Genomic DNA, 23,690 nt, shown 5'->3' on the forward strand with positions numbered 1-23,690 from the left:
GCGCGGCATGTCACAGAGGAAGAAGGTACATGCGTAGAGAGGTCCTCCGCGCTGCGACCAAGCTCATAAAAGGCAAAAAAGCGTGTGTGGTTTTCGCCCTGCGGCGAATCTTCGAACGCAAGCGCGTTGTTATCCGCAGACTTTGAAAAGCATTCGAGGGACCGCGCGCCTGCTCCCGCTGTCGCAGTTTCCAGCGCGACGTGCTGTTCCACCCGTGGCTCGGTAGGTGGCTATGGGTCGCGGTCTGGGACACCCCCCAGCCTTCGCCCACCCCGCCCGGAGAATGGCGGGAGCGGAGGGCTGAGGATCCCCATTCCCGGGCCTTGCTGAGGCGGCTCTTGAGGGGCGGTGCGCACGCGCCCTGGGCGGGGAGAGGCGGGGCGCGGGGAGGGAGGGAGGGGTGGCGCAGACCTTCTGTAAGGTCTGCGCTTGCGCCCGCCCGCCCTGCGAAGGTGGGAAGCAGCAGCACGTGGAGCTTGGCTTGGTGGCTGGGAGAGGTGGGGTACCCAGCCCAGGTGCGAGAAGACGAGGGCAGAGGATGGGCCCCGAACCTTGGCAGCTCTGTTATTTGCTCAAGATGTGCCCATCTTAACCAAACAACCTCATTCTTCCTTCACATTCCTCCCGGTGGCTCATCTCTCTGCCCCTGTTTGCAGCCAAAATTTCAACCTGTATTCACCAGCACCTTTTCTCCTCCAAACCCACTCCATTCAGGCCTGGCCCCCACCCCTCCTCTGAAATAGCGCCTTGTCAAAGCCACCGATCATCTCTAGGTCGCCAAATTCAGTGTTAAGTTAGTTCTGAGACCCCTAGCAGTATTTAATGCAGTTAGTCACTGTCTTTAATGGAAACGCGTTTTTTGTTTGCCTTGTGGAACATTCTCGTCTTTAGCTTCAGCTCTCTCTGACTTCTTTGCTGATTCTTGCTCTTCCTTACTTTTAATGGTTGTACTGCCCCAAAGCGTCATCCTAGATCTCTGTTCAGTGTTCACTTCCTGGGCTTTAAATATAAATACCGTCTACTGTGCTTAACTCTCAAATTTCTGCCTTCAAGTCATTGCTCTTCCTGAAATTTTGAGTTTTACCTTTCGCCTTGCTCAGTTTTGTCTTTCTTCCAGTTGCTTAGGCCAAGCACCTTGAGTTACTGTAGGTGTCTTTTGCTTCCTCTCTCTCCTCCTCCATCAGTCAGCACGTATTTATCCTTGAGGCTTTGAAGTTTCACTCCTGGGTGTCCAATTGTAGGTATGTTTGGTATTTGGTCAGTCCTTTCTGCCTGAGAATTTCTGTTTTCATTTTTGGCGTTCTCTGTCATTTATTCAGATTTAGCCATTTATGTATTCTGATCCATCCCTTTTAGAGTGTTTATTTTACCTACAATTAAGTATACCAAACTGTTTAATATCTGTGTTCCTTTCTGGACTGTAAGTTTCCTAAGATCAAGGCAGGGACTGTTTGTCTCATTCACTGCTGTATACCCCTCATGCCTGGCACAGAGTAGGTGCTTGATAAATGTTAATGAATGAATGAATGAATGAATGAATTTACAAAGGGAAAGTACCTTTTCTCCATAGGTGGTAAGTAGACAATCGCTCTTAAGAGGATATTGGTTCCAACTAATTTGTTTTCTGCGGTCCCGGAGGAGAAGGTATTGAACAGCCCAGGTTCAGAATTGTTGCAGTGTTTCTAAGAGGTTTCCAGGATTCAGTTCAGTTCTGCAGTCTATTTTGAGGACTTGGTAGGTGCCAGGCCCTGTGCTAGTTGCTGGGAATATAAAGATAAATAAAACTGCATCCCTCTCTTCTAAGAGGTGTGGCAGGAAGGACAAGTGAAACAATTAGTCTCCGGGTGTATGTGTGACAGGTGCCAGAATGGAAGTTGGTGTACCGTGTTTTGGAAGTTTCTGGAAGTTTTGGTTGCCCTTGGCATCAGGGCAGATGAGAGGGGCCTGGGACAGCCAGATCTCCCTGCCAGTTGTTTCTGGCTATAAGCAGCTTTGTCCTTCTATCCTAGCATGCCATACAAATATTGTGTTCTCTGAGTGCCATGGTGTGAAAAAGGTTGGCAAGTACTGCTGTAAAAGTGTTAATTTTGCTGCCATTTGATTTGGACCCTGAAAAACGAGTAAATTTGAGAGCTCCAGAGGGGAAGAGGGGGAAGGATCAAAGGCATTTCAGGCAGGCATAACAGAAGCATAAAAGTCTGTGCTTGTTTGAGGCTGGGGCCCTGGGATTTTTCGGCGTGGATATTGTAGGTCAGTTGAGAGATGCCCTCCAGGATCTGAAGCAGTGCCTTGGAAGTGTTTGGTAAACCGGAGTGTCCATCTTATAAATACCTGGCCCACCACGAGGCACCCTTTTCTCAGTGGGTAGGTCCAATTAGAGTCCATAGTTTTAGAGACCAATTTTCTGGAGCTAGAAGCAGGGATGTTAAGTCAAAGTCCTTTTTTTCTGATTTCTAAATTTATATACAAAGATTCTTACAAAGGTTTTAAAAATGAATCTCACTAGGAATTTTGATGAGTCATCTGCCTTGGGAAAAATACCCAATTTATGTCACTTCAGGATTTGTGGTCACTGTATCTGTGGAGAGGAAGGTAGAATGGTGAACACTGAACCAGTGGGAGTTGGATGTTGATACTAAGTTGTTTGAGCCCTTCAGGCTTAGGTTGCAGAGTCAGACAAATCTGAATTTGAATCCCACCTCTTCCACTTATTATTTGTGTTTTCTTGGTAAAGTCATTTATTTCTCCAAGACTCAAGTTTCCTCAGTACTATGAACAGTACTTTGCAGGATTGTTGAATAGGATAATCTACTCAAGAGTGCTTAGCACATGGTAGGTAATCAGGAATAGCTGTCATTGTTACCTTTATTTTCCTACCTCTTTTTTTTTCAGATGGCACAATGAATCACTGTCTTACTGGTGATACTTTCAGTGTAATCGTAATAACCTAACAGTTGATTGGCAGTTTACAGTAGACAAATTGCTTCTACTTCCATGATCTCTTTTGCTATTGAATATGCTGAAGTTGTGACAAAACTTAGAATTGGGAGGAAGAGCAAAGATTTTATAGTTTGCAGACTTGCAATCCCAGCTCAACTACCTGTATTTCCTGAGTTACCAGCATAACTTAACCTGTCTGAACTTCAGTTTCCCCAGCTGTAAAGAAGGTGGGCTTGTAGCATTGATGTAGGTTTAAAGGAGAATCACCTATGTAAGCTTCAGTACAGAAGCATGGTAGGTACTGGGCGGGGGTGGGGTGGGGGGTAAGTGGAAATCATCGTCTTAATTTTTTTAAAAAAACTAATTGATTAATGTAGCTTCTTACTGATGGTGGCTAAATTGAGGGTATGGGATCTGAGTGTAAAGTCTTAGATGCTTTGCTTCCCTTTGACTCATAACAAAGCTTTTATTGTCTTGAGTCCTGTGGGATTCTTTTTAGAGTGGTTTAAGTATGGGATGTTTGCATTTGTTTGTATGAGGCCTTGGCTGCTAGTAGAGGGTCAGAGAACAGTTTTAAGCTGGGTGTTTAGCAGCTGATATGTGCTTTCCACCTGAAGCCTTTGTCCCCAAGAATTACCTCTTTTTAGTCAAACTTCCCAGTTGCAGGTAACAAAAAGGTAACCCAGACTAGTCTAAGCAGAAAAGGAGTATCTGTTGACTGTATCTGGAGTCCTGGGTGCATCAGCTTCAGGCATGGCTGTATCCAGAAGCCTAAATTATGTCACCAGTATTTTCTGTGTCTTCTCAGCTCTGCTTTTGTCCATGTTGATTTCTCCCTCAGGCAGGTGAAAGCCTCCATCGTTCCAGGCTTCCATGCTACTCTTTTTTTTAAAACATCTTTATTGGAGTATAATTACTTTTTTTTTTTTAAACATCTTTATTGGAGTATGATTGCTTTACAATGGTGTGTTAGTTTCTGCTGTATAACAAAGTGAATCAGCTATATGTGTACATATATCCCCATATCTCCTTCCTCTTGCGGCTCCCTCCCACCCTCCCTATCCCACCCCTCTAGGCGGTCACAAAGAACCAAGCTGACCTACCTGTGCTATGCGGCTGCTTCCCACTAGCTAGCTACCTATTTTACATTTGGTAGTGTATATATGTCCATGCCACTCTCTCACTTCGTCCCAGCTTCCCCATCCCCCTCCGCATGTCCTCAAGTCCATTCTCTACGTCTGCGTCTTTATTCCTGTCCTGCCCCTATGTTCTTCAGAACCATTTTTTTTTTTTTAGATTCCATATATATGTATTAGCATATGGTGTTTGTTTTTCTCTTTCTGACTTCACTCTGTATGGCAGGCTCTAGGTCCATCCACCTCACTACAAATAACTCAATTTCGTTTCTTTTTATGGCTGGGTAATATTCCATTGTATATTTGTGCCATATCTTCTTTATCCATTCATCTGTTGATGGACACTTAGGTTGCTTCCATGTCCTGGCTATTGTAAATAGAGCTGCAATGAACATTGTGGTATATGACTCTTTTTGAATTATGGTTTTTCTCAGGGTGTATGCCCATTAGTGGAATTGCTGGGTCATATTCCATGCTACTCTTTTTTTTTTTTTTCGGTACGCGGGCCTCTCACTGTTGTGGCCTCTCCTGTTGCGGAGCACAGGCTCCGGACGTGCAGGCTCAGTGGCCATGGCTCACAGGCGCAGCCGCTCCGTGGCATGTGGGATCTTCCCGGACCAGGGCACGAACCCGTGTCCCCTGCATCGGCAGGCAGACTCTCAACCACTGCGCCACCAGGGAAGCCCTCCATGCTACTCTTAACCAACAGAAAGAGGTTATCTTTTTGCAGATAGCTCTAGCAAGAGATCTGAAATTGATTTTGTCCAGATTTGGGTCACATATCTCTTCCTGAACCAGTCATGGTGGTCAGGGAGAATATAATATTTTCATGGGCCCAGGTGGTATACCCAGCCTTGGAGCCAAGGTGAGGGGTGGTTTCCCAAAGGGAAATTAAGAGTGCTATTACCAGACCTAAATATTTACTTAAGAAAAATGAATATGTGTGTTTAAAAAGAATCACATATGACTGCTCATAGCAGTTTTATTCATAATGACCCAAAGTGGAAATAGATGCTATTCAGAGAGAACAGGTTAAACAAACCAGTTTGTTCATATAATAGGTGCAACTCAGCAATAGAAAGAAGCAAATGCCTGATACACACAGCAACACAGATGAATCTCAAAACACATTAAGTGAAAGAATCCAGACACTAAAGAATATGGATGGCATGATTATGTTTCTGTGAAATTCTGGAATAGGCATAACTAGTCTGTAGTGGAAAATATCAGAACAGTGTTTCCCCTTGTGGGTAGAAATAAGAAAGTGTGGCCATCTAAGTGGAAAAAAGAGGGTTCTAGGACGCAGAAGGTTTAGGGTACTGGGCCTTGCTTCAAAATTCATAAGAATTCTGAAACTTACAGGAATTGCGTAACCTCTTCTTGGTTAGAGACTAATGCTGAGATCAACTGGGACCCTTGGACTCAGATAATGGGCAGCTTGGGCTGAACATTCAGTTTCCTCCCAGCTGGGAGCTGCCTGAACTTTCAGTTAGATGTGGTCCTGAGTCTGCATTCTGGCTTTGCACCACCAGACTTGGTGTCCTCAGAGTGGAGAACCACAGAAGCCTTTGCCTCTACTGAGAATGTGTTTTCTGGGGAAATTCAAGTTCACAGCTGACTGGATCCAGAGATAGCAGTAATTTATTGGAACATCATAAAATGAGTTGGTTTTCCCAGGCAGGGCGCACCCAGTAGGCGGAGCTTAAGCAGGAGGGGGCCCTTAAATGGCGGGGGCAGTGATTGCTTCCCCAGGCTTGGGACGCATCGGCGTTTTCTGTTCCTTGTGCCTTTGACTGCTTTGCTCAACTTAACACAGTCCCTGTCTTTTTTCCTGGCAGTCCCCTGACCCACATCTACGGATGAGGAGGAGGCAGCTCGTGTCTGCTAAGGGCACGCTCTGTGCCAGGCACTGTCTATCACCTTACTTGTGTGGTTCGTCCTCAAGTGGGTGCTCTGGTTTTTATAGAGACTCGGAAAGGTTAGAGAACTTTCTCAGGGTGAGAACTCTATAGCTCTTCTGTCCCCATTCCTCTCCTTGGAACACTCCTAAAATATGCCTGTCAGTTCATTACCCTGATGGCTGTATTGCAGGCAATCACGAGGGGAAACAACCGACACACCTACAACCATTCTGTACCTAGGCAGCCATTCCGTTTTTCACTTTCAGTGCAGTATTCAATAAATGACATGAGCGGACTTCCCCGGCGGTCCAGTAGTTAAGACTCCATGCTTCCAATGCAGGGGATGTGGGTTCAATCCCTGGTTGGAGAACTAAGATCCCACATGCCGTGCAGTGTGGCAAAAAAAAAAAAAAATTAAATTAAATTAAAAAAATTTTTTTTAAATAAATAAATTACATGAGATAGTCACTTTATTGTAAATAGACTTTGGGTTAGACGGTTTTGCCCAACTGTAGGCTAATACTGTGAGTGTTCTGAGCACGTCTAAGGTAGACGAAGCTAAGTTATGACGTTCAGTAGGTTAGGTGTATCAAGTACATTCTCAACTTATGATATTTTCAACTTACAGTGGGTTGATCGGAACATAACTCCATGGTGAGTCAAGGATGATCTGTATATTATATATACAGAAGGTATCATACAAAATGAAAATCATTGTAGGTTGCTGGGATTTGCTTTAAGATATTCTTTGATGTTGTTGACTTTTTTTTTTTTTCCATCTAAATTAGGAAAAAATGGAAATAGCGTTGTGACCAGAGTACTTTGGAGAGCCAGGGGAGTTTCTGACTGCCTCGCTGGTTAAGGAGTACCCCAGAGAAGAGAGGGCACTGGAGTAGGAAGAACTCGCTGCCTTTTGTCAGTCAAGTCCCAGGGGAGGGGCCTCAAGGTAGTGGAAGCAGCCTGATGGTCCTTTCAGAGAGCTCAATACCGACTGCTTCCAGAGAGAGCTGTAGTTCATTGTATGATAAGATCATAAAATGAGGTTCTCCTAGGCAGGGAGAATTTGCCACTTACCCAGTGGGCAAAGTGAGCCTCCAGAATCCTGGCACTCATCTCATTACTTCAGAATTATTGGGTTGGCCACAAAGTTCGTTAGGGTTTTTCCATAAGATCTTTTTGGCCGACCCAGTACTTCACACTGAACAGAAATCAGGTGAGAAGAGAGCATTTTAAAAGTCACAAGTCAGTGTTTTTATGTGAAGGCATCCTGACAGGTCTCTTGTCAAAAACAGGGCCCTCCTTACCCACCTCTGCCTTCTGATTGCAGGATTAGGCCCTGCCTGGCTTGGTATTTGACCTACTCCTTCCCCTCCAGACCAAGTGGGTCAACTTTTTCACTTTGGTTGGCTGAAAGTTTCAACGTCAGTTTCATTGTCTGTCTCTGCATCTACTAATTGCAAAAGGTTTTATGAGATAACATACTTTTTCTTCTTGTATGTACATGGGATCTCTGGAGAAATACCCAAAAAACAACAGGGGTTGCCTCAAGGGGTGGGAGATTTCATTGTGTTTCTTTTAATCGTTTGAATTTTTTTTACTGTGTGCATATATTATCTAGTAGTTAAAGGTTTTCTTTTATTTTTTTCCCCCTTAGGCGGAACAGACTTTGTGTGTAACCACAGTGAGACAGAGACAGATGATATTGCAGTAATGTGATGAGAGCCTAAACTAAGGCAGTGACAGGTGTGATGGAAGAGAAGGGTCTGGATTTAAGAGAAATTTCTGAGGCAAAATCAATAGAATTTGAATGGGGATTGATCAAGGGCATGGGGTTTGGAGATGAGCAAGGAGAAGACCCCAGGATTTCCAGCTTGGGAAGCTGGCTGGACAGTGATGGGCACCGCTCACCCACGTCTGGAAGGCAGAGCCGTGCAGGGCAGGAAGTGTGAGGTGTCTGAGGGGCATCAGGGTTGGGACGTTCAGGTGGCAGCTGCAGGTCTGAGCTGGGAGCCTTGGAGAGAAGTCAGGGCTGATGATACTGATGTGGAAGTTTCAGAATAAGGGTGCTTGAAGCTGGTGACAGTGCTCAGGGAGTGCTTAGAGAATGAGAAGAGGATCCAGGGTGACCGTCCACTGAGGTGGAGGAGGAGGGCAACAGAAAAATAGGGGAGACTGGAGGCCTGGAAACCCAGAGAACAGAGCTTTGAGGAGCAGCTTGTGGTCAGGTATTCAGTGCAGCAGAAAGTTCCAGGAGCGGCAGGAGATCATAGGCACTGAGGGAGCACCGGACGGCAATGGTTAAAGATTAAATGGGAGTAGAAGTGAGGACGGTGGGTACCGTGCCAGCCCTGTGCTAGGTACGGAGGATAAAGTGATCCCCACCGTCAGAGACCGGACACGCTGGGGGAGGGGACACATACACACACACACAGAATTGTAATACGATTTGTTGGGCACAGTGGTGGAGAGATGCACAGGGTACAGTGGGGACACAGAGAAAGGTAACTTCACCCAGCTGAGGAGACTGGGGGTTTCTATGATTAGAGGAGGGGGCGACTTGGTAGTAATCCAGGTCTTAGAGAACAGTTAAATCAGGCAGAGGATTAGGGGTAATCTGCCTGCAGGAAGAGCATCCCAGATAGAGGGAGCAGCACAAACATAGGGCACAGGCATAAGTTACATGGCGCCCGGTCAAAAGCGGAACAGTTCAGTATTACTGGAATAGAAAATGTGAGGCAGACAGAGCCGAGCGATGTTCTAGTGGGGGAGACATGAGGATGGAAACCTCTTTGTGGAGACCTTGTGTCCTGTATTAAGGGCTTGACTTCTCCTGGGTGGGGGGGACGTGGGAGGGGATTGAAAGGTTTTGGTAGGGAAATGATATGGCCACACTTGTCTTTTAGATGGACAGTCCTGGAGCTCTGCAGAGGGTGGATTTGAGGGAGACGAGAAAGCAGGGAGGAAGCCCAGCTAGGAGGCTGCCGTGTAAGTTACAGCCTGAACCAACGAGTGAAGGACGATAAAGGAGTGGATGGAGGCCTGAAATACTGGGGCAGTAAGTCAGCCAGAGTGGCGATTGGTTGGACATGAGGATTGAGGGAGAAGGGGGGGTTGAAAATAACTCAGGTTCCAGCATAGGTGGCTGGATGGGTTAGGGGGAGTGTGCTCCCACCTAGGGGTTTGGGGGTGGGGTGAGGAGGGAGGGGGTGAGCTTGCTTTTGGACATACTGATTTTTTTTTTGAACAGTTTTACTGAGATATAACTCACCTACCATACAACTCACCCATTTAAAATGTATAATTTATTGGATGTTTTAAAGTATATTCAGAGTTGTGCAACCATTAATAGCATCATCTAATTTTAGAATATTTTCTGGGTACATCGATTTAACAAAATTCTTTTTATTATGGAACATTTCTAACATACAGAAGGAGAATCACATAAGGAGTGTCTGTGCTGGGCACAGTGATTTGGGGTCTCCTCTGGTGGAGATGTCCAGCCAGCACGAATCGTTACGGGAATTTCAAAATGGACCTAACTTCGGGGATGGGGGTCAGGGCAGGAGAGAGGTGGTGTGTGAAGGAGTAAAAATATGAAGTTCCTGTCGATTTCCCAACACTACTTACCAGTGGGGTTATTGGTGGAAAGGGGTTGTTGATGACAGCAGAGATGACTGTTCTTGCCTGAGGAGCTTCCAGGCTGGTTGGGGAAGAAAAGATCTACCTACATCCACTGGCTGGAAAGCCAGTTTATAGGTCTAGGTAGGTTCCAGGAAAAGTCAAGAGAAAAGTTAGGCTTATTTAGGGATGGTCAGACAAGACGAGTTTTGATCTGGTTGTTGAAAAAAGTGTAATGTTTGTTTCCTTGGCAGCGAGGGAGAGGGTGTAGGGGGCACACCCTCTCAGCCTCTTTGGAGGGTAGGGTGGAATGGGACAGGACATCTGCGTTTGAGTGTGTGTAGATGAGACAGACCAGAAGAAATGTCAGCAAATAATGACAGATGACACTGGATATGTCTCAGGGCTGGATCGCACCCCTCACACTCCGGCCTCTTCAGATGCAGCCCCATTCTCTCCTCCTTGGACTTGTTCTCAGCGTGCTCCCGCCCCCCAGCCAACAGGCTCACACTTCCTCCACCTGTAAACCCTCCTCCTCCTGCTTGGCCTCCCCTTCAAGGCTCCACCCCTGTCTCTGCGTCACAGCCCGGCTAGCAGGAAATTGTTATCTTTATTTGCTACCACTCCCCTCCTGCATGGTGGTGGGTCTGAGGGCAGGAGCAAAGGTATTGAGGAGGGAGAAGGTTTGAAGTGTCAGAATGCTCAGGGAAGGTAACTGATTTACCTGGCAGCAGAGTGGGAGTGCTTGCTATCAATGCTTGTATAAAGTAAAACCCACCGTCCGGCTGGGGGGGCTTCCCCCAGTTCTATTTTTAGTTTACCTTACTTTTATTTATTTTTGGCTGCATTGGGTCTTCGTTGATGCACGCGGGCTTTTCTCTAGTTGCGGCGAGTGGGCGCTACTCTTCATTGTGGTGCGCCGGCTTATTGCTGTGCCTTCTCTTGTTGTGGAGCACAGGTTCTAGGCGCGTGGGCTTCAGTAGTTGCGGCACGTGGGCTCAGTAGTTGTGGCTCACGGGCTCTAGAGCACGGGCTCAGTAGTTGTGGTGCATGGGCTTAGTTGCTCTGTGGCATGTGGGATCTTCCTGGACCAGGGCTCAAACCCGTGTCCCCTGCATTGGCAGGCGGATTCTTAACCACTTAACCATTGGCGCCACCACGGAAGCCCCATTCCCCCAGTTTTAATATGCACATGTGTAGGCATGTAAAAGGCATGGTTCTGACCAGGATTCTGCTTTATGTGGCAGGAGAGAACAACCCTTTTCCGTGCTGATCCGTTCCTTCCAGGGATCTTCCCACTGGACTCTTCTTTGGTCCACACCTTCACCTTGGTTGTGGTTCAGTGGGGCTCTTTCCCCCTTCCTCTTTGCTCACTCAGCAGATCATCCCTAGCGTTATCAATTCCCAAGACTTTAGCAACGACCTCTATGCTGATCATTCTCAAATTTATCCACTTTGAATCTCTTAAACTCTAGATCCCTGATTTTGTGCGGTTCTAATTAATGCAGCCAGACTTTTTTTTCTTAAGAGACATGTTCTTCTCTATGTTAGAATGCATTATATAAAGCTTGTGGTGGTAAAAATAGTGTTGCACGTGTGAGGAAAAAAAGATATGTCACAAGCAGTCAAATGAAAATAAGTTGGACTTCATAAAAATTAAAAACATGTGCTTCAAAGGACACAATTCAGTAATCATTTTTTAAAAAAACCAATTAAAAATGGCAAAGGGCAGTTCTCCAGAGAAGATACACAAAGGCCAGTAAACACATGAAGAGATGTTCAACATCATTAGCCATCAAGGAAATGCAAATCAAAACCACTGGTTACCATTTCACACCCAGTAGCATGGCTATAATCAAAAAGACTGACAATATCACATGTTGGTGCACATGCAGAGATATCGGAACCCTCATACGTTGCTCATGGAAATATAAAATGGTGCACCCACTTTGGAAACAGTCTAGCTGTTCTCAAAAGGTTAAACATAGAGTTACCATATGATCCAACATTTGCACTCCTAGGTGTATACCCAGGAAATGAAAACATGTCCACAGGTATTCATAGCAGCGATGTTCATAACAGCCAAAAAGTGAACACAACCCAAATGTTTATCAGTTGATGAATGGATATACAAAATGTGGTATATGCAAACATGAAATATTATTCAACAATAAAAAGAAATGAAGTGCAGAACAGGCAAATCTATAGAGACAGAAAGTAGATTAGTGTTTGCCTGGGGCTGGAAGGGATGGAGATGTACACGTATTTAAAGCATACAATGCAGTGGTTTTTAGTATATTCAGAGTTACGCAGACATCACCACAGTCAATTTTAGAACATTTTCGCCGCCTGGCCAAAAAGCCCGATTCTCATTAACAGTCACTCCCCTTCCTCCCTCAACCACCCCCCCCAACAGCTTTCTATGGACTTGCCTATCCTGGATACTTCATATAAACGGAATCATACAATATGAGGTTTGTTTTGTCTGGCTTCTTTCACTTAGCATAATGTTTTCAAGGTTCATCCATGTGTAGCATGTGTCAGTACTTCATTCCTTTTTAGTGTAATAATATAGTCTATTGTATGGATAATACCACACTTTACCCATTCATATAGTTTCTCCACATCCTCACCAACACTTGTTATTATGTCTCATTCTCATTATAGCCATCCTAGTGAGTGGGAAATGGTATCTCCTGTGGTTTTGATTTGCGTTTCCTTGATGGCTAATGATATCAAGCATCTTTTCATGTGCTTGTTGGCCATTTGTATATCTTCTTTGGAGAACTGTCTGTTCAGATCATTTTTATATATGGTCTGAGGTAGGGCCCCAAATTCACTCTTTTACATGTGGACATCCAGTTGTCCTTGCACCATTTATCAGAAAAGACTATTCTTTCCTCATTAAGTTGTCTTGGCAACCTTGTGGAAAATCAGTTGACCATGGATATAAGGGTTTATTTATGGTCTCTTGATTCTGTTCCATTCATCTTTATGTCTACCCTTATGCCAGTACCACACCATCTTGATTACTGTAGCTTTATAGTACGTTTTGTAATTGGCAAAACTTTTTCAAGATTATTTTGGCTATTCTGGATCCCTTGAATTTTCATATTAAATTTAGGATGAGCTTGTTCATTTCTGCAAAGAAGCCACCTGGGACTTTGATAGGGCTTTCGTTGAAACTGTAGATCAATTTGGGGAGTAGTGCTATTTTAACAGTGTTAAGTCTGCCGATCCATGAACATGGGATGTCTGTTTATGTAGATCTTCTTAATTTTTTTAAACAATGTTTTGTAGTTTTCAGTATAAGAATTGTATACTTCTCTTATTAAACTTATTCCTAAGTATTTTATTCTTTTGGATGCTATTGTAAATTGAATTGTTTTCTTAGTTTCATTTTTGGGTTGTTCATTGCAACTGTATAGAAATGCAGTTGATTTTTGCCTGTTGATCTTCTGTCCTTTAACCTTCTTTATTAGTTCTAATCGTTGTTTAGTGGGTTTCTTAGGATTTTGTATATACAAGGTCATGTCATCTGCAGATGAAGATAGTTTTACTTCTTTCTTTCCAATCTTGATTCTTTTATTTCATTTTATTGCCCTAGTTTGAACCTCTAGAGCAATGTTGACTTGTTGCTGATCTTAGGGGGGAAAGCTTTCAGTCTTTCACCAATAAGTATGATGTTATCTGTGGGTTTTCATAGATGCCCTTGATCAGGTTGAGGAAACTCCCCTCTATTCCTGGTTTGTATATTACTCTTTTAATAAACAAAAGCAGAGATTTTTAAGAAGATGTGCATATTTAAATACATAGAGTTCACAGTTCATTACCGGGGGGTGGGGGACATGCAGTGTGAATCTGATCTTTGTGGATATGGAGATGTACTAATGGAATGACCTTTATAAGAAGGTAGGGTATAAAGTAAAAATTTCAGCAGTAAAAAGTTCTTTTTTTCCAGTCTACTTGTATCTTTAGGCATATGTCCAGTTTTACCTAGTTACAGTAGCTTACTTTTTTAAAAAAAAGTTTTATTGAAGTATAGTTGATTTACAATGTTGTGTTAATTACTGCTGTACAGCAAAGTGATTTGGTTACACATATATATACATTCTTTTTTTAAATATTCTTTTCCATTATGGTTTATCATAGGATATTGAATATAGTTCCCTGTGCTATACAGCAAGACCTTGTTGTTTATCCATCCTGTATATAAAAGCTTACATCTGCTAACACCAACCTCCCACTCCATCCCTCCCCCACCTCCCTCCCCCTTGGCAACCACCCTCTATGTCCATGAGTCTGTTTCTGTTTCATAGATAGGTTCCCTTGGCAACCACCAGTCTGTTCTCTAGGTCCATGAGTCTGTTTCTGTTTCATAAATAGGTTCCCTTGGCAACCACCAGTCTGTTCTCTAGGTCCATGAGTCTGTTTCTGTTTCATAGATAGGTTCATTTGTGTCATATTTTAAATTCCACATATAAGTGATATCATATATTTGTCTTTCTCTTTCTGACTTACTTCACTTAGCAGGATAATCTCCAGTTGCATTCATGTTGCTGCAAATGGTATTATTTCGTTCTTTTTTATGGCCGAGTGGTATTCCATTGTGTGTATGTACCACATCTTGTTTATCCATTCATCTGTCAGTGGACATTTAGGTTGTTTCCATGTGTTGGCTATACAATAGCTTACTTTTAAAATTACCTTTTATTGTCTCTTATTCTTTTTCTAATTACCTACTGTTGCATTTTATTTTCATCACAATACATTCATCTTACGTTAAGTCAGATATTTTTAGTAGTTAATTTCTCTTCCCTCTACAGTAAAAAAAAAAGTAACAATGCTTTATATCTTAGAAAGTGTCTTCATATAAAATCTTATTTGAATCCTCATTTTACACATTAAAAAAAAAGGGGAAACCGGAATGCTTGAATCATTTGTCAGGATAGTAGCAGCAGAGCTGGGGCTAGGACATACTGCCTTTGAAGATACTTAACAAGCACTCCTGACTTGGTTGAACATATCGAATAGGAGCATCATTGGATTAGGGAGGGAATCCAAGACAACTTGCCGCTGTATCAGTTTCCTAGGGCTGCCATGACAAACGACTATAAACTGGGTGACTTAAAAGAAATGTATTCTCACAGTTCTGAAGGCTAGAATTCCAAAATCAAGGGGTTGTATTAGTTCCAGAATCGAGGGCGGGTTCCTTCTTGGGCGCCCAGAAGGAGAGTATGTTCCGTGCCTCTCTCCCGGCTTCTGGTGGTTGCCAGCGATCCTTGATATTCCTTGGCTTGCAGCTGCATAACTGCACTCTCTCTCTGCGTCTGTCACATGGCTGTCTTCCCTCTGTGTGTGTCTGTCTCTCCACCTGGCATTCTCTGTATGTGTGTCTCTGTTTCTTCTCTTATGGGGGCACCAGTCATGTTGGATTAAGGCCCACCCGACTCCAGGGTGACTTCATCTTAACATATATCTTAAGTACATCTGCAAAGACCCTGTTTCCAAGTAAGAGGTACCGGAGGTTAGAACTTCAGCATATCTTTCAGGAGAATGGTTTAACCCACAACAGCCACTAACAGGGCTCTCTTCTGCTCCCCCTCCACCCCAGGCACCCCCGTATACCACACCATGGCCCTCGTGTCTGCTGATTCCCGCATTGCAGAACTGCTCACAGAGCTCCATCAGCTGATCAAGCAAACCCAGGTAAAAATCCACAGCCCTCCACTCCTAGAGGGGAACGTGGGCTGTGATACTGAGCTGTGGGGGGGGGGGGGGCGGGGGTGGTTGTGTTCAAAGAGACTGGACATGCAGGAACCACGGTGATGTAATGAAGGTGGGAGGAGAAGGAGAATGTAGGGTATGACTTCCATTCCTGTTGGATTTTCTGTCATGTGCAGGATTTCATGATTCGTTTTGTTTAGTAACAGCTATATTGAGAGGTATAATTCACATACCGTACAATTCACCCATTTAAGGTGTACAGTCCACTTTGAATCAATATTCAGAGTTGTGCAACCATCACCATGATCAATTTCAGAACATTTTCATCACCTGACAAAAATGCCCTGCGCCCAATAGCAGTCATTCTCCTTGTGCCTCCACCTCAGGTAAACAGAGACACTCTTATCAGGCAAGATATTCCAAGCGTGTTTAGAGGTTATCTACTAAGAGCTGGTCAAGGGCCAGCCCTTTTTTGGAATGTGTAGTGTTTGAACACCCAGGCCTGCTGAATTGATCTTTAACTGCACCTGCCACCCCCCTGGCCCTTGGCCTAGGCTCTGTTACAGCAAAACAGTCATTTGAGCATTTACCTTTAGTATAGCATTTATATAACAGATACAGCAATAGTATCAGGATAAATATGCCTAACACTGGCAGGAATCCTTATAGGGTAGGGATAGACTTAAAGAAACAACTAATCTGTCCTATAGAGCCATTACATACACTTTCATATTTTTGTACTAATTTGATTACCTGTTTTCCTCCTTCATCTACCACCATCTGTACCTTATGATAAATTTGTGTGAAACTGTTTAGCATAGAAATTAGCTGATGGTGAGTTAAATCCAGTTCTTCCTCAGGTCAGTCATTTTCCATCAGCATTACATTCTCAGAAGACTTTGACTCAATCTCCCAATACATTTGGTCATCAATATCAGTATTATCCTATGACTGACTTACATAAGGTAGTTGAATCCTACCAACAGTGCCAGTGTGTTACACCATATTGAAGTATGGTCATGGTAAAATTCACTTTCATTATGGAACAGATCAATAAGAATTACAGAGCTATTTGTTAGGCCTTTGCAGCAGAATTGGCCCTGCCCATTTACCAGATTTTATTACGGACAGGCTTTATTACAGTTGGCCATGATTCAGTTATTTCTGGGTTCGAAGTCAGCTGGGGATAAAGCCAGTCACTCTGTCTCAGCTCAGGCTCGTATTGAGACTGGTTTCCATTGCATACTGTTGTATAGCAGAGTCCACCTCCCTCCTATGGGGAGGACACAGGTGGTATTCAGAGTACAAGCCCTACCTCTGCTAACTGGACTTCAGGATATGTCTTATTTTGATCTATTCTTGGGTCAAGGGTAGTCATGGTGCATTGATGTAAATTGCACATGCCCCTTGAGGGCTTCCATAGGTTTAGAGGTCCACAAAATTCCCATACGTGTGCCCCTTGGGGCTCAGCAGCTAGGATGGAGGGCCACTGCTCATGGCTACTTATTAAAGTATTATCCATTTTAAAATAGTCAAGAAACCCTGGTGGGTCAAGGTGCAAGCCCTTTCCCAGCAACAGGTGGGTCCTAGAACTATCCACATTACCTGTTGGGTTGGCCTGAACCACTTCACTAAAGCCTCATCATCTTTCCAGACTGACTCCCATCCCTTGCCTTCCTCCTAGGAGAGAACTCACTTCTGTTTGTTTATTCTAATCAACGGTCTTTTCCCTCTGATTGCTGCTTCTCATTGAAAATGAGTTCAGCTTGCCCCACAATGAGCACAACAGTACCTATGTCCCCTAAAGCCTTTTTCTGTCTATGGGCCAATGTTGCTTACTCCACCATGCATTTTGTTGCCATTGTGTACTAATGGCCTGGGTACTGCAGTTAGGATACATATTTTGTACCCAAAAATGTTGGGTGCCCCATACTAGGGTTAGATGAGTGGTAGTCGCACCTAGATGTAATTTAGCCTAAGTATATCATATGGCCTCTTAGGCCTCTCAAAACCTTCCTCGTCTAGGGGAGCAGGGGATGGGGCTGTTCCCCAGGGGAATTTGGACCCACCACGTGCCTACCGCTCTAATCCTGTCAGAAACCCACTTTTTCCCTATTGTTTTTACTTGCTTTGCATTCACAAAGACAAGGGTGCTGTGTATTTGTGCAAGCATGCTGTGGCATGTCGTGTCCATTACAGCCAGGGACCTTTCTAAGCATCCCGTCATCCAGGCTTGTAGTGACACGATGATCAGTCTGCTGGGAGCCGCCATACGACCCAGTGGGAGCAGTTTCCAGAGATTCCTTTCCAAATGGTATCCTTTGTGGTGGAATGTGACCTGAAAAATCAGTCAGAAGATTGTGGCACACATATTGCTAAGTGAAAACCCAGTCTGAAAGGTTTTCTATACTGTATGATTCCAGCTATATGACAATATGGAAAAGGCAAATCTATAGAGAGAATAAAAAGGTCAGTGATTGTGCAGGGCTCAGAGGGAGGGAGGGATGAATGGGGGAGCACAGGGGATTTTTAAGGGAGGTGAAGCTATTCTGTATGATACCAAAATGGTGGGTACGTTACATTTTGCATTTGTCAAAACCCATAGAATGTAAAACACAAAAAGTGAATCTCAATGTAATCTATGGACTTTAGTTAATAATCATTATCGATATTGGTTCAGTAATTGTAACAAATGTTCCACACTAATGCAAGATGTTAATAATAGGTGAGGCTGTGCAGGGGAAAGCAGGTGTATGGGAACTCTGTCTTCCACCTGCGTGATTTTTCTGTAAACCTAAAACTGCTCTAAAAATAGTTTAGTAATAAAATTTTGAAGATAAAGAAGAAAAAGATACTGGCACATTACTAGAACTCCAGTCAGTCATCAACAGTTGTCTAGTTTATCATCATATTATATAACCAAAATGTTTTCAGGCCTCCATTTGACTTTGTTGGGGTCTAAAAGCGGAGGTGGTCTTGGCAGACACACGGCGTCACCTTCAGGGCATCTGGTATGACTGAGTTAAGAGTCAATGTTATTCTCTTGCTCTGAGCTTCTCTCAGGTATTAATGTAATACTGAATTTCCATCATTGCATAACCCATTTATTCATTCTTTTACCCTCAGCTACTCTTTCTCCTTCTCTGCATTTGTCATTGATTTTTACCCAGATTTTTCTACTCTGAAGGACGTTAGGCTCGGCCACCGTGCTGGTCCTGATTGCCAGCAACAACACACTAGTCTAGCAAGTGCCTCACCTTCCTCCAACTCTTCCCCAATCCCCACCCCGGCCCCCGTCCATTCCCATTCATGTAAGGTAGGGTTACTTAGGTACGGAACTAGTGGGCTGTTTTCACCACTAGGCATTATAGCTGCGTTCACTGTTAACTCCATTTTGCCAGATGGGGTGAAAGTACCTACCCACTCAGGCACTTAGAAATTCTGACATAAAGGTTAAAAGGTATAGTTACAGCTTCTTCCTTAGGAATCATCCCTGCTTCCGGCATCTTCATTTGCAGCCCTGGTCCCAGGACCACTGATGTGGGGAAGGATTGTATCAGCATCCTTACCTACCCCGCTTCCCCAGATGAATTGATCATAGATACACGTGTTAATTTCTAGACTCTCGGTTCTGTTCCATTGACCTATATGGCAGCATCACACCATTTGACTACTGCAGCTTTGTAGGAAATTTTGAAATTGGGAAACGTGACTCCTCCTTTTTTGTTTGTTTGTTTGTTTTTAAGATTGTTTTGACTATTCTGGGTCACTTGAATTTCCATATGAACTTGAGGATCAGCTTGTCAGTTTCTGCAGGGAAGGCAGCTGGAATTTTGATGGGGATTGCATTGAATCTGTGCGTCAGTTTGTCTTTTTGATAAAGGAGAGTCATTAAATGTATAACTTGTAAGTTAACTTTAATGCCTTTTGTATTGCTTTTGCATTAGTCAGGGGGGAAAATGCTTTTAAACTGACGGATTTGGAAGTTGGATTTACAAAATGAGGGTCATATTTATGGGGCCTCTGGCCTGGGCTGCAGGGTAGTTGCCACAGCAGGATAAAGGGCCTCCCCTCATGTCCTGTTGACCTCGTCCTTGCAGGAAGAGCGTTCGAGGAGCGAACACAACTTAGTGAACATCCAAAAGACCCACGAGCGGATGCAGACAGAGAACAAGAGTGAGTGGCTGGGCTCGGGAGAGAAAGGAGTGGGCCAAGACTGGGAACGTGGCGGTCATCGTTTTCGAAAGGGACTTTTGCATGTATCTGCCTAATCCAAAATGAACTGCTTGCTCCCTAGCCCTGAGGGACAGTTTTCCCTTAGGCTGGGTGACCTAAGATGACCCAGGAGAGAGATGACAGACTGTCTAGCCACTAAGGAACCTTAAAATCCCCCAACTCTGAGGACTGGGAAGTCAGGAAATGATGCTGCGTCTCGGGAACCCCCTTACAGCGCACAGGACCCCCCAGTTAGCCGGCATTTTCTAGAGCTTCCCTACTCGTGTGCCCTGCACATGCCCTGAGGTCAGGCTCTCGGGCTGGTGCTTTCCAACTCTGAGGAGCTTGGAGAGTTGTTTTCTGTTTGCGTGGGTCACACTCTGGCAGAGGTTAGAGAGTCCTCTCCTAGATGTTGTGATGGCATCTGTACCATATGAAAATGTGAACATGGAGGTACCGGCCTCGGGGGGGGCACTTCTGAGCCAGTAAAGCTCATACCTCAGCCCATGGCCCCTCGGTGCCTCCCGGAGTCTGATTCCGGCGGACTGGAAGCAGTGCCACATTGCTGCCAGCTGCCCCTCACCCATGCATCTTCTCCCTTTGTTTATTCTGCAGTCTCTCCCTATTACCGGACAAAGCTGCGTGGCCTCTACACAACCGCCAAGGCCGATGCAGAGGCTGAGTGCAAGTGAGTACCGTCCCACTGCCCTGCCATCGCCTCCCCTCCACATCCAGGTGCTGGGCTGTAGGAGCCTGTGGACCATAGCCCCAGCCTGCCTCTCCTCCCACAGATAGCAGATTCTGACTCCCCAGCTTCTCCTTTAGGGCCCACTTTCCCTAGAGCCCACTCTGGCCTCTCTTCCCTGGCCCTGCTGTTTTATAGATGGCAGAAAGGTGTGGATCAAATCCCAGTGATGCCTTTTTCTAGTCACTTGACCTTGGGCAGTCATTTCAGCTGAGACTCAGTTGCTCCGTCATTAAAATAGAGATAATAACTACCTGTAGAATTGTCAACGTAAAATGCGATAATGCACATAAAGTGCCTAATACCAGTATTTTTCAAACTCTTTTGACCATAACCCATGGTTATGCCTGGTGTTGGGCAGTCTCCATAGAGAGACACGAGGATAGTGAGATCCTGCCTTCAAGAGCAAGCAGTCCGGAAAGGAGAGACACCCTAAAAAAGTTACAGGACAGTGTAGTTGGTGGGCCAGCCGAGATGGTGTTCACTGTGCCTGGGGATCTGAGACCCTCTCAGGGAGGAGGAGAAACTTGAGCTGGGGATGGGTAGGCAGACAAGTCAGAGAGCCCAAGCGGAGGACAGTGTGCCAGGGCCATGGAGGAGCGCATTTGGGGAATGAGAACTAGTCCTTGCATGGCTGGGGGAGGGGAGGGCAGGATGTGGAAGACCTCCAATACCTGGACGTTATCTTGGAGGCCATAGCGAGCCAAAGGCGATGTAAGAGCAGGAGAGAAACCCCTGGCTGCCACACGGAGAGCAGACTGGGTGAGATTCAAGGCTAGTTTGGAGACCAGGCAAAAGATAAGTGACGGAGTTGAGCTGAGACAATGGCAGTGGGGATAGAGAAACAAGGGTGGATTCTGAGATCAAACTGGAGGACGAGTTGGGAGAGAAGATTTCCAAGGTTTTTAGCTTGAACAAAGGGGTCTGATGGGGCTCCCTTTGCCAGGGTGGGAAGAGAACAAAAGGGTGGGGCTGACTGGCGGGGAGGGGACACGGCGAATTCTGGTTGGAGGTGTTGCTTGCTTGGCTTTCCAGCCCAGCCTTCCCCACCCCCATCTTCTCCCTGATTTGCAGATTCATCGGGTAGCCATAGTTGGGCCCTTTCCCATTAGTGGGCCTGGAGTTTGGCTTGTATAAGTCAGAGTGACTCAACGTTCATTTGAAAGTAAAAGGCAGACTTTCCCTTCCCAGCTTAACTGCCGGCAGAGTGAGGCAGCTGCTTCTGCAACCAGCTGGTGTGAGCTCTTCTCTGGCATTGACTTAGCCAGAGTTTGACACTTAAAGCTTGTTTCATAAGTGCAGGTCCCTTGCAGTTCTGCTGTCATTTCACTTTTTCAGACTCTCAGACCTTCATACGTTCATTCACTAAACAATGAATAAGGTGTCCTCACCTCCAGATACCATGCTGGGAACAGGAGAGTGGGTGAGACAGATAAGATGCCACCCCTACGCACAGGGAGCTCCGCGTCTGGGTGGGGAAAACATGGTACTGTGTGTGCCTGTGGCACTGACCCAGGTGCTGCAGCACCTCTCAGCTCATCTTCTAAATATTTGCGTTAAACCTCTTGGGAAGATGAAGAGGCGCCCAGAGCCTGCTTCGTGAGCCCAAGCCTGTGATGCTTTGCTGTTCCTTCTGTCCAGTCCTGGCTGCTTTTCCTCCTCCTGCTCTTGCAGAAAACAGAAAGGAACCCCTGTGTCTTCATTTAACAATCATCTCTTTTAGCAGCAGGAGTCAAAGGGAAACAGATCAAAGATGTCACTTTCCGTGTTCCAGTGGAGACGGGTAGCCTTTCTGGGTGGGAACAAGGTATTTCCTAACATTGGTTCAGAAGGCGCTTCTCCAGGTGCGGCTCTGTGAGGGCACAGGAGAGAAGGCCCACAAGGAATTATTTTTCACCCCAATCAAATAGTTACTGTGTATTGGTATGCAGCAGTATTGGATTACTTTAAAGAGCCGACACCATTTAGCCCCTTACGAACGGCTGGGGAGGCGGGCCGGGTTTGGGGGGGGGAGGTTAAGGCTCAGGGTTCTTAGCTGAGGACCCTTCAAAGGAAGGCCGGCCAGCAAGAGGCGTTTCCTCTGCTGTCCCAGGTGAAGTGGGGCTCTTGGGATGGCACCATCCCCGAGGGTTGCTGACGGGCTGGCAGGCTGCCTCCCAGAAGGTAGGGACCCACGCTTCGCTGGGTGGTCATCCTGGTTGACCTGAAGCCTCTATGGTTCCGAGATGGAGAAGTTTCAGCTCCAGAAAACTGCTCTTTAAATAGGAAATGATCTTAGAACATTGTTTCCTCAGATCTCTGCAGTGGCGCTTCAGTAACTTTAGGAAACGGAATATTACATTCCTCTCCTTAGAGATTCACAATGCAAATTAAAGCACTGAAGTGTTAAAGTACTGAAGTACTGAAGTGCTGCAGTATTAAAGTATTGAAGGCTCTGCCAAGTTCTGCAACAGCAATTTCTTTAACTCAGTATTTCACAAACTTCCTTGACAGTGGAATACATTTACACGCTGGTTCTCAAGTCCGGCTGCGCCCAGAGGTTCTGCTTTAACTGGGGTGGAGTTCATGCATTGGTGTTAACTTTCTACATAATTTCAGACCTACAGAAATGTATTTTTACCACATTTGCTTTATCACTCTATAGATATATGTATTTACAATCTTTTTTTTCTGAATCATTTATGTTGCAGACATGATGCATGATGCCTCTTGACCTCTAAATACATCAGTCAGCGTTTCCTAAAAACCAGGACATTCTTAAACAACCACGGTACATTTCTCAAAATCAGGAAATTACAGATATAGAACTATTAACTGATCTACACATCTTATTCAGAGCTCATCACTGTCCACTGATGACCTTTATAGCAAAAGAACAGAACATTTTTATAATGCAGATCAGCACTGTGTTTAGTTTTCATGTCTCTCTGGTCTCTTCCAATCTGGAACGGTTCCCAGGCTGTCTTTGCTTTTCCTGACCTTGACATTTTGAAGATTACAGGCCAGTGTAGAATGGCCCTCAGTTGGGTTTGTCTGATGTTCCCTCACGATTAGATTCAGGTGTTACGCTTTTGGAAGTAATAGCATGGAAGTGATGTCGTCCTCCGTCATCATATTACAAGGCCAAAAGACTCCCACTGGTTAAGGTGGGCTCTTCCAGGTTTCTCCTGTGTCACGTTATTGCTGTTTTCCATTGTGTGATTAATAAGTATCTTATGAGAGATACTTGGAGACTGTGTACATATCCCGTTTTGGCATCTGTTGATGATTCTTACTTAAAGCAATGGGGATTCTTTTTTTAAAAGCTCCCCAGGGCGTTCTGATGTCCAGCTAGGGTTGAGAACCACTCCATTAATATCTCACAGAATACAGCTTAGGACATACTACTTAAAAGGATGTCCTCCAAAC

The 23,690-nt window shown here is 44.9% G+C and overlaps 1 protein-coding gene across 3 annotated transcripts in view; it reads left to right on the forward strand.

Annotated features, from left to right (window-relative positions):
• The window catches only part of SGF29 (SAGA complex associated factor 29), a 27,884-nt gene continuing 4,194 nt past the window's right edge, over positions 1–23,690 (forward strand). The window contains exons 1-4 of one of the 3 annotated variants that reach the window (XM_060124747.1): positions 1–222; positions 15,210–15,304; positions 19,423–19,498; positions 20,153–20,225. In XM_060124747.1, the coding sequence (XP_059980730.1) occupies positions 15,230–15,304; positions 19,423–19,498; positions 20,153–20,225 (224 nt within the window). In that variant the 5' untranslated portion in view covers positions 1–222; positions 15,210–15,229. Of the gene's footprint in view, positions 223–15,209; positions 15,305–19,422; positions 19,499–20,152; positions 20,226–21,229; positions 22,066–23,690 lie in introns of those variants that run through there. The other 2 variants (XM_060124749.1, XM_060124748.1) reach the window with 2 other exon arrangements.

This window comes from Lagenorhynchus albirostris, chromosome 15 (assembly GCF_949774975.1).
Source record: "Lagenorhynchus albirostris chromosome 15, mLagAlb1.1, whole genome shotgun sequence".
NCBI classification, from domain to species: Eukaryota; Metazoa; Chordata; class Mammalia; order Artiodactyla; family Delphinidae; genus Lagenorhynchus; species Lagenorhynchus albirostris.